At 37.6% G+C, this 11,670-nt stretch overlaps 1 protein-coding gene across 2 annotated transcripts; it reads left to right on the top strand.

Moving 5' to 3' along the window:
* The first annotated feature begins 385 nt into the window (after nucleotides 1–385).
* On the top strand, nucleotides 386–11,572 carry LOC128892755 (Bardet-Biedl syndrome 4 protein homolog). Of its 2 annotated transcripts, XM_054153294.1 has the most exons (5): nucleotides 386–998; nucleotides 2,324–2,446; nucleotides 7,896–8,067; nucleotides 10,291–10,484; nucleotides 11,141–11,568. In XM_054153294.1, the coding sequence occupies exons 2-5, from the start codon at nucleotides 2,414–2,416 to the stop codon at nucleotides 11,228–11,230; spliced, it is 489 nt and encodes a 162-aa protein (XP_054009269.1). In that variant the 5' UTR covers nucleotides 386–998; nucleotides 2,324–2,413; the 3' UTR covers nucleotides 11,231–11,568. The 2 variants fall into 2 exon arrangements, with proteins under 2 accessions (XP_054009269.1, XP_054009270.1); XM_054153295.1 differs by lacking the exon at nucleotides 386–998 and having other exon boundaries at nucleotides 2,324–2,537; nucleotides 11,141–11,572.
* Nucleotides 11,573–11,670: the final 98 nt, after the last annotated feature.

Below are 11,670 nucleotides of genomic sequence, written 5' to 3'. Positions count from 1 at the left end.
TAGGTACGTAAAATGCGTATGAACCTCAATTTGCAAAAAAAAAAAAATTGTTAATTGCAAAAATGGCGGCAAAAAACATGAAATTGAACGATACCTATCGGCCGTTATTTTGCAATAACTTTATGCTATAATGATAATTCATTAAGAGTCGAGGTTCATTAGCGTATAAACTTAATTACCTTCAATTTAAGCGTTGAATCAAGCGAATCGGATAAAAATTCGATGAGCTATGCGTTCCATCGTTAAAACCTTGAAGACTACGTAATCAACAGACTTCGGATCTTTATTTATAGGAATTTATTTATAAGAAATTTGAATGTGTAAGAAACGATAAAATACAAACAATATGCAAGAATATAAAAAAGATTGAAAGTAAAGTTCAAGTTATAATATTCGCAGAATAAAATAAATTCTTATTTGGGTTCAATTTTTATAGGCACGTTCGCGAAGATTTTATTTTACATAAAGATCCGCAGTCTAGTAATCAAACATCTATCGTGGTATTTATTATTGTAGCTTCGTGAAAATTCATGAATTTCATCGAAATTCGTTTCTTTTCATGCTTAACTCTCGGAATAAATATTTTTGGTTCGTGTCAGCGTGTCGAGCGTTGATTTTGGGATGCTCGACAAAAATAAGCTCCCCTGAACTCCCTTTTTTGAAACATTTTTTCTGTGGATAAGCGAAAAAGGACTGCGGAATATTCAGGCCACGCAATTCCAGTGACCGAGGAACAGGGTGGCGGACGTAGAAATACCTAACCAGAAATTCCACTTGTGCAGTAATCGAGGGAATTCGCGAAACGCTGATTTTTTTTCGAATTTAATTATTTTGGATTTTTCAGCGGGAATCCCGAGAGCGTCGAGGCAGCCACCGATCTGGGCCTACTCTATCTTAAAATCGGCGACGTTCAGCGAGCGTTTCAAAAGTTTGGAACAGCCCTTGCCTACGCCCCGGACTGCACCAGGGCGATTTTGCCCATAGCCTACGTGATCCAGGTAAACGATGGACAAAGCTCGAATCAAGTAATCGATAATTAAAATTCAAGAATTAATTCCTGACGTGTACTCGAATTTTCGGTTGAATTTTTATTAAGAATAGCTCCAATTTATGTAAATTTCTCAGTATTTAACCCTTTGCGGTCGTGTTAAATTCAGACACGAGTTTCGTATTGGTCGGAATTAATTTTCCGTGAACAGGCAGTGATACATAATATGCGAGATTGTGGAGGCTAAACTAATAGATTTATTGATCCTTTTGTGAACTTTGGATATATGTTTACACAATAACGTGTTTTCATATTATATTTTTATTTAAAAACTATATTTTATAATCCTCCATCGTGAGGTATATTTCGGAAAAACTTTTTTTTTGCCATTTTGGAGTACTAAACAATATATCGAATATTGTTATTTTTGTTTGTAACAGATTGTAATAAGTACCAAATAGTCGAAAATACTTGGTAGAATTCCGAATATAATAATATTTTACAAATCGTGTTGAAGTGTAATTAGGTATTCTGGTTTCTTAAAATATTTCAAGAACAATACTCGAAAAAAGAAAAAACAAAAGAAAAATAAATATACACGTCGAATTGAGTAACCTCGTCCTTTTCGAAGTCGGTTAAACACGACAAGAAGAAAGTTACCGAAAGATACCACATGATGGAGAAATAAAAACTATCATTTTTACATAAAAGCATTTCGTTAGAACACGTTATTGTGTAAACATATATCTAAAGTCCACAAAAGAATTAATAATTAATCTTGTTTATCCTTCATAAGCTTGCGTATTATGTATCACTGCTCGTTCTTTGGAAATTAATTCCGACCGGTACAATAGCCATGCTTAAATTTAATACGACTGCAATGAGTTAATTAGGAGAACAGAAATGAATTCGAATATACACATGCTAGTCTTTGTTGCATAAATGCTCGACGAAAAGCAGAAACAGTTCCTGCAAAAACCCTTGTGAAATTTGTAATAGGTAAAAATGTCTCCAAAAACCTAGCGTTGAGATTGCATCCCGAAAATACGGGTTCGGATATAGTGAGCTTCCTATCGAAAGTCAGGGGCTCCTGTTAGAAGATTCAATTTCTCACTGCTCGAAATGCACTCTGTGTAAACAAAAACACTGACACAAAGAGCCCCACTGGTCCCGAACAAAGTACACGTTTCGTGGCCGAAGTATGCGCTTGGTTTCTGCAATGTTCTTCGAGAATTTAATTACAATTACTCAGCCTCCGGTGCGGGAGAATGGAGGGATGCAGAGGGCGCAGGGACACGGTTCGTTTCGAGGGTTAAAACGTTCTGTGCACTTCAGAATCACCAGGAGTACGACGTGGCATTGTCGAAGTACAAGTTGGCGGCTCAATCGATCCCGGAATCGCACGCCTTGTGGAACAACGTCGGTATGTGTTTCTACGGGAAGCAGAAGTTCGTCGCTGTGAGTACCTTCCTATGGACGTAATCGCCCCCTCTCAGTATCCCTCAACCACATTCTGGTCTCTTATGATTGCCGAAGGTGGAAATTCAAGGTAAAATTAAATAGCGCAATCATTTCGCCTTCTTACCTAATCATCAAAGATAATTAAAAAAAGAAATTAATGTGAATGAATACTGTAATACTGAACGAGTACACTATTACAGTGGGTGGAGAATGTATTCGTACACCGATCAATTCCCAAAAAATGAAATAGTGCAATCATTTCACCTTCTTACCTAATCATCAAAGATAATTAAGAAAAGAAATTAATAAGAATGAATACTGTAATACTGAACGAGTACACTATTACAGTGGGTGCAGAATGTATTCGTACACCGATCAATTCCCAAAAAATGAAATAGCGCAATCATTTCACCTTCTTACCTAATCATCAAAGATAATTAAAAAAAGAAATTAATGTGAATGAATACTGTAATACTGAACGAGTACACTATTACAGTGGGTGTAGAGAGTATTCGTATCTTTATTAATTTTTTTTTTTTTATTATTTTTGATGATTAGGTAAGAAGGTGAAATGATTGCACTATATAATTTTAGCTTGAAATCCCAATCTAATATATGAGAACCTTGATAACTGCATCGCAGTGAAGTATCCGTAGTAATGTAAGCGGAGCTCCTCCTCGTTGAACCTCGATCATTGCAAGCATTCTTGTCTTGTTTTCTTTGCAATAATCGAGACAGATGTTGGCATTGAGTAGCCTTAGAATATTTAAGATCATTATTAGTAGACTGCGGATCTTTATGGGTTTATAGGAAATTTGAATGTGCAAGAAACTACAAAGTGCGAAGAATGTGCAAAAGTAAAGTTCATGTTACAATGATTGCAGAATAAAATAAATTCCTATTTAGGTTCAATTTTTGTAGGCGCGTTCACGAAGATTTTATTTTGCATAAAGACCCGCAGTCTAATTATTAGTGTTTTTATGTATGCATACAGACAGTGTAAGTAACTATTCGTACAGGAATGAATTCAAAATAAAACATCATATATTTATTTTATTAGTAAATTTTAGGGGAAGAAATAATTAATTTACGCAAATTCTACTTTAAAAATATGTAGGAATGCTGGTTAATTATTAAGTTTATTTATAAATTAATAAAGTTTATTATTTTTAATGGTAACCTCTTATGTATTTCTTTTCTTATTAATTATATTTTAAATTGGTTGCTGTACGAATACTTCTTACACTGACTGTATGTAGTATTTCGAAGCTACCAGAGGGGTTACATATGGGGACTATTGAGAATCCCTGGCTACGTAATCACGAGACGCACCTTTCCTTCCGATCCTACTGGCCACCTGAGAGATGGCTCCTCTGCACCGCAGATATTTGAATTCCTGGCAAGATCAAAGTGCCCCGGGACACGGTCTCCTCGTTCATCTCGCTTCGAATTGAAAAATAATCGCAATACCTGAACTTCTTGCCAACTTTCCGCCAGGGACTTACATCGAGACTTAAAATGGCGATATTAAACTTCTTTCTCGATTAATTCAAAGTAAAGGCATCCACGTCTCGTGCAACATTAACAAAATGAAGAAGATGTTGGGAAATGTCACTGTCCTTGTTGGATTATGGTTGGAAACAATAAAATGAAATATCGAGTATTATATAAAATTAATTTTCTTATGACTTTACGAATGCGTCAGACAGGCGGTCACATTCACTATCGAGGTTGTCTCTCAACTAACTGTTAGAAAATTCGAGATAGCTAAATGGCTGAAGCAGGCAATGTGTCCTCACGGCTGAAATTTCCTGACATGGTTCAGGCTTGCATCGACTTTCGTGGAGTCGAGACCTATCGAAAATATAGTAAACTCCTATTTACACATTGAGTCATTATTCGCACACCCTATAACGGATCCTGGTTTACACACTCTGATCTTACATAACCGACACCCCAATGGTCGAACTCGAGTTTTGGCCCGGGTGTTTATATTAACCCTTTGCACTCGAGGCATTTTTTCTGGTATCTACCAGCAACTCGAGATGTTTCTTAGCATTCCATTGCCATGAATTCTAAGCTATTTAGATTTGAGAATATAAGGTCATCTTTACCTCGTCTTTACATCTAAACTTCGAGCTCCAAAGAAATTGCTTTTAATTATAAACCTACGATTAAACCTAAAGAAACATTAGGTATTGTAGATTTGCTACGTGAAGCCTAATGGTGACTGAGAGTCACGTCTCGAGTGCAAAGGGTTAACAGGCTTATCGCCTCGCACTTCTATGAACTAAAGAACCGTAAGGACTTCAGAAGAAATGCGATTCAGTTTTGTTATCGAACTAAATACAATATTTGGATCCAATTAAATCAACAGTCCTATTTGTATTTCGTGAATCGTGCAGTAGAAGAACTCGAGAATTCTCATTTTAAGAATTCTGTATTATTTATTAGAAGAAGAATTATTGAACACAGAGATATTAGATAAGTGTTTTCCGCAGAAACTCAGAAGAATTATCGAACACAGAAGAATCCTCAGAAGAATTATTGAGCACAGAGATATTAGATAAGTGTTTTCCTCAGAAACTCAGAAGAATTATCGAACACAGAAGAATCCTCAGAAGAATTATTGAGCACAGAGATATTAGATAAGTGTTTTTCTCAGAAACTGTAAAAATCGGCGTTGATTTCATCCGAAGCCAGGTGTATCTGTCCAGGCTGGCGAATTTAACGGCTATGATTAATTTAACAACCCATTAAAGGGTGCAGCGGGTTGCAGGATTGACGACACAGGCACACTTGCGTCCCAGAGAAACTCGATTAGAGGCCAAGACAGAAACCTGTAATGCAAGGCTGCGAGGTGCAGCCTGGCCAAAGGAAAATCGACGAATGCGAATTACTCGCTGGGAAGTCCCTGATGAAAAGGGCGATTTGTACTAAACAAAGTCTCTTCGACTGAGATTCAGTGGGTACAGAGTCTTAACAACGTGGAGGACGGTGCTGGCCTTTTTACACGCGGTGGATGGGGAAGTTGGAAAAACAGGAATTATTTAAGTTAATATTTAATTTAGAAGCCTATTTGTAGTACCTGAAAGTTGAAGAGAGATTAAGATGTTGGAGAAACAGGGATTTAATAAATTATTTAGTAACTTATTTGTAGCACCTGAAGTTTAAAGAGAGATTAAGTGAAGAGTAATAAATTTCATTGGGAGTATAAAATAAAATACATTCGGGGACATACTAGGGGACGTAGGAGAAATTTTATTTATTATTAAAATTACCGCGCAGTTAGTTTTGATATTTCGAAATTCAATTCCTAAGAGAGTAAAACGTAGTTGCGACATTAGTATCGGAAACATCTGAGTTACGGAAAACAAGAGACAGTCACCTACTAACTAACTGTTAGAAAATGATTTCAATGAGTTCAATGATTCGCGAAGGAACACGTGGTCAAATGCGAACGACATAAAATAAATAGTGTTCCACAAGGATAAAAATTACATATAACGTCATCAACAGGGGATGATTCTTTGCTTGAAAACGAATCGAAAACGAAGAATGACATTTTTTCATAGGAAGCTTCGTTTCCGTAAAAATAAATCGAAAGGTTTGACGAACCATGTCTGACCACGACTGACCAGTTCTACTGATTCTGGCATTGTCTGATGTACCATACCTCTTCTATGCAAACTGCAATTTTTTAAACGATTGAAACTAATCGAAATGGACACTAACGTAGCTGAAGCAACATAAATTAGCAACATAAGTAGAAATGGCGAGTGATGGTCAGACACACTAATCAAATGGTACACGTGCTCCAAGGAGAGATTCAAGACCAATTTTCTCAAAATTGAAAGATCAAATTAAAAAACTCTGTTGCTCATTTTCGATTCATTTGTTCCTCGTAAAATCATCTATATAATAGGCATCGTTGGTTGATTAGCAACCATGAAAAATCGGCTATCGGTAGTCGGCTATGCTACTCACTGTCTCACCGTCCGCCACCGCCACTACATTTATTAAACTAGAGCCATTCCTGTTAGTTTTGGGACAGACGGTGTATTACACACGATGTCTGTTAATTACTGACAACATCCCCTAAATTGAAAACAAGAAGAGTAGACCTAGGGGCAAATAATCCAACATTTCTCCTTCGCTTCGAAGAACAGAGCAGAATGAATGTTTGCAACGCGCACTCCCCCGATAATTTATTGCTCGTATCGATCCTCGGAGGTTCAATTAGCTCAACGAAGCGCGACATCTTGTGCTTCGCAAAAGGGTGTAGTTTCTTCTACCAATTATTGGAACGTCGTGAAAAATTCCCTTCCAGTTGGCCGGTGCAGTGCGATAAATAGAATCAGTGAACGTTATTAAATATTTTCACGACAGCTAATAGAGCCCTTCTGGAAGAGGAAGAGGATCGGCGTGAGTTTAAGGACCTCTATTCGACATCCAGGACCGAGCGCGAAAGTTTCTTAATCCACTCTCCCATTATTCCACGGGACACCGCTCACTTGTTAGTGGTCCTAGACGCCGAAGTTAAGTGGATTAAATTCAAAGCTCGGCTTTTAGTTAGCCGCGTCGTCGATAAGAAGCGCGAGGGAAACTGCTTTGCAGCTCCGATGAAAAAGAACCGTGCGTTTGCCACTCTCTCTCCAAAAAACGTACACGATAAGACAGTCTGGAAGATGTCTACTTAATAACGGTGCTTTATTATATCTGAAATAATTTCTGTAGCTCAAGACAACTTGGAGAAATGCGTGTACGAAGATCGAGATCGCTACGTCCAACGGTCTGTTTTTAAATAAATATTCTGACGTCCCTTTAAATTGTTGTTACCTTTGTAAAGGAGATAGTCGTGATTCGATAACCAATTACGACTTTGTTATACTCGACGGAATTCCTGTAGCTTGCAAAAACATTCGATAGTCTCTTTTTTAAACAAAAATTGTGACATCCCTTTAAATCATGGAGAAATGCGTGTACGAAGATCGAGATTGCTACGTCCAACAGTCTGTTTTTAAATAAATATTCTGACGCTCTCTTAAATTTTGGTTACCTTTGTAAAGGAGGTAGCCGTGATTCGATAACGAATCACGTTTCTATTATACTCGACGAAATTCCTGTAGCTTCCAAAAACATTCGATAATCTTTTTTTAAACAAAAAAAATTGCGACACTCTCTTAAATTTTTGTTATCTCAGTTCTCTCTGATACGATAACAGACCGCGGCTGTAGTTTCGCGGCATTTACATAATCCGTGCCTATCCTATTTACGTATTCGGTCAGCAAATCCTGAATTATCGTTGATGTGGACCGATCCCATCAATGTCACGTATACATATTTTCCCAACGACTGTTTCGCGCGATACACGCGCGCTGTTTGTCGATCGAGCGGCGACGGGAATTGCAAAGCAAATCGGTTTAACGCTCCAATTTGCTTCCAGGCAATTAGCTGTTTGAAGAGGGCTCACTATCTGAACCCGATGGCCTTCCTGCCCGCCTATAATTTGGGGATGGTTTTTCTCGCCACTGGCCAACCCGCATCGGCTGCGATCTATTTGTGCGCCGCGGTCAGCGCTGATCCCAAGAATCACATGCCCTACCTTCTGCTTGGACGTAAGAACTTTTTTATTTTTAGGGTTGGGATTTAACCCTTTGCGGTCGTATATCTACTCTCAACCACCGAAGCTTTTTTTACCGTTCCGGTCGTACGTCTGTTCTTAGCCACCACAGTAAAGAACTATACCAATCTTTGCTGTGGCGAATAAGAACTGTACCAATCTTGTATTGTATTCATCCATGTATAAATTTACGTATTCTCTGTATTTGTATTATTTGAAGTTGAATTCAAGGGAGTTTCAATGCCAAGTCTCTTTATTAATGATTACAAATATTGAGAGCCTCGTTCTAAAATTAAATATAAACAAAACGATTCGTGTTAAATTAGAAACTTGACATTAAAAACAAGCTTATAACTATAAGTTTGCTTATTTAAATGTCGCGATTACAAAGATATTCGATTAATTCAAATTTCGTATACAGTTGTCTCTGATTGATACCTCCCATACATCGTTAAGATATTTCAAGAATAATACTTCAAAATGGCAAAAAAAAAAAGTTACCGAAATATACTACACGATGGAGAAATATAAAATTTAATTTCTATATAAAAATATAATATCAAAACACATTACTGTGTAAAACATATATCTAAAGTCCACAAAGAAATTAATAAATCTTGTTTATCCGTCATATGCTTGCATATTATGCATCACTGCTCGTTCCTCGGAAACTAATTCCGACCAGTACAATAGCCATGACTAAATTTAGATTTATCAGTCTTTACCTAGTGGCTATCGATATCTCCTCTGGTTTGGGATCATTTTTGTAAATTAAATTTGCAAGACAATAGTCATTTAATTAAAAAAGGTAGATAATACAAAACTAAAATCAGAAAAAGAACAAAATAGTTCTACTATTAACAAAGACTCCATTCTCGGTGCTCACTTTCCACCCTTCAGTTCCTCCATTTTTCTCTGTTCTTTTTGAAATTGACAATTCTTAAAAATTAAATCTGCAGGATAATAGTTACTTAATTAAAAAGTAAGTAGTACAAAACAAAAGTCAGAAAAAGAACAAAATAGTTCTACTATTAACAAAGACTCCATTCAATTCCTATAGAAAACGTCTGGCCAGCGAAACGTGGCCCAATGAAATCTATAAAAAAGCTCTAAGAAGTTCTCCGACGCGAGAGAGCGTGTTACGTTATTGTCTTCTAAGAAATTCTAATCCTCTCGATTCTATTTCCACCTATAAGTCAAACAAACAAAAAAGCTCTGCGACAAAGAGTTCGATCGGCCTTGCAGTCTCTTTGAAGTGTCCACGCGATCTAGAAGACCGTAAGAATAGTGCCAGTTCCGTTTCCTGTGTCCAACCCTACGAATTCATCATCCTGTTCGCCCAACTCGAAGTAAAAGGATAGGATAGTGTGTCACTGTCCCATGAGAAATTCTAACGACATCGATTTTACTTTAGCGCGGTGGTCAGCCGAAAGTCGAAGAAGGAACGCGACAAAGAGTTTATAGTCTAATAGTTGGCTACGAAAATCAGGAACGATAAGGTGCAGCGAAAATTTGTATCTAAAAACACTCCTTACTAGATAACAAAGAAAATAGCGCTGCAGGCAGAAGTCGTTCCCGGAGCTGAAAGCGTGGGCGGGCGGTCAAACATGTTAATATTTAATCAAAATAAAATCTTTGAGTGCAGCCATGAAATTTTGTGTAGTTATAGTCTTTAACTGTAGAAATCGCGTAATGCTACTGCCAGAAGTCTAGGTCGGGGCTTAAATGTTGCCAGAAGTCGATAAAGTTGTAAAAAAATTGTTCAAATTTTAATGACAAGGTGCAGCTCTGGCGAATTCGTTTTCATATTATTTATCGCTTGAAAAACCTGGATAACAATTGCCAGAAGACAGAATGGCGGCTAAGTGCATGAAAAACGATAATATCGTCATAAATTGGTAAGCAGGAAAGTAATTCTTGAAAATTTCAATAATAAGGTGCGGTTCTGGCAATGTGTTTTTCTTATTATTTATACTATTAGTTAACTACGTATGCAATGAGAGAAGGCTGAGGTGCGGGAAATCCATACAAAAAAGAACAATAAAAATGATTGAATTGAAGAGTAAATAAATTACGCGATAAATAAAGTCGAATCGATTTTATTTGTATTGTTCTTTTGTCTTTGTTATCTAGTAAGAAGTGTTTTTAGATACAAATTTTCGTTGCACCTTATCATTCCTGATTTTCGCAGCCAGTTCTCAGTCTATTAATGTTGCAGTCGCTCTGAAGCGTTTGGACGACCTGGAGGGCGCCGAGAAGGTGTTGCAGAAGGCCCACGAGCTGGCGCCCCAGGATCCACTGATACTGATTAATTACGCGATCATTCTCGAGGCTCTGGGAAACGTAGGAAGCGCCTCGGAATATTTAACAGCGTTGAACGATATCACTGCTGTAATCGACGTGGAAGCCGAGGCAAGTTTCGAGGCGAGCCTGGAATTTCGAAGATTCGAACGCTGAATTCTTTACTCGAATATTCGAAATGGACGCAGTATGGAATGATATGAAAAAAGTACTGAAAGTAAAGGTTTACGTAATAATACAGGGCGCGGCAGGAATAATAAGGAATGATTGAAAAAAAGTGGTACGAGATAACATCAAGAACTTTTTTATTTCTTAAATCTAGATATGAAAAAGTTGTTTTTACTTTATGTTTTAAAAATGATGTCGTACTAAAGGAGGCCATCCAAGAGGAAATTGAAAGAATTTCGTCCGAAATGCTAGCGAGAGTGATGGAAAAACTTTCAAGAACGACTCCAAATGTGTATCGCCGTAAAGGCCACCATTTGGACGACATAATTTTTAACACATAAAGTAAAAACAACTTTTTTATATCTAAATTTAAGAAACAAAAAGTTTCCGGTGTTATCCCGTATCGCTTTTTTTCAATCGTTTTTTTAAAACGTGGGAGTTACTTCTGCCCCTGTATTTCCGCACCCTGTATTTTCAGAGTAAAAAATAAATTCCTATTTAGGAATCCTAAATTTTGCGTAAAGATCTACGGTCTAATTGTTACTAACAGCATCTATTATCACTACTCCGCTGTTGAATTGTAGCGTTTCTTTTCGCAGATAACGCAGACGGCGAAGAAACTGTCGACGAAACTTCAGCAGATGCCCAGTAACGAAGGGACGAGAGTTCTCAGCGCCGATGAAGTTTGAAACGAGCGGAATCGAGGATCTCGGATCCCCATAAGAATGAATAAAATTGTCAACGTTTCTTGAGTTAACTTTCCTTCCTTTCAAGGATTCCCGTCCTCGAACCTTCGCTAGGTCGGCAATTTATAATCGACGCGAATCAGAATGCGCCGTCGTTGTTCGTCTTTAGAAAAAGTCCTTGCATTGTCGCGCTTCGCCGACGTTCTGTCGCTCATCCGTGCTCGTTTAGAACTCCACGCGTCAAGGAGACTCAGTTTTCTCATTTCAAGTTTTCCGGAATCGCCGTCGTACATTAATTCGCCTATTCCCGACGGTGGGCGTTCCGAAAGTGTCAAGGATTTAAGAGGAGTACCGAAGTAGTGGAGAACGTGATAATTATAGAAAACAGGTACCTCATCACCGATCTCGACGATTTTTAAATATGTTGTAGAAACCAACATTTT

Source organism: Hylaeus anthracinus, unplaced genomic scaffold (genome assembly GCF_026225885.1).
Source record: "Hylaeus anthracinus isolate JK02 unplaced genomic scaffold, UHH_iyHylAnth1.0_haploid 16889, whole genome shotgun sequence".
Classification (NCBI taxonomy): domain Eukaryota; kingdom Metazoa; phylum Arthropoda; class Insecta; order Hymenoptera; family Colletidae; genus Hylaeus; species Hylaeus anthracinus.
The sequence above is the reverse complement of the archived record's forward strand: the minus strand, read 5'-3'. Positions and strand labels throughout refer to the sequence as shown.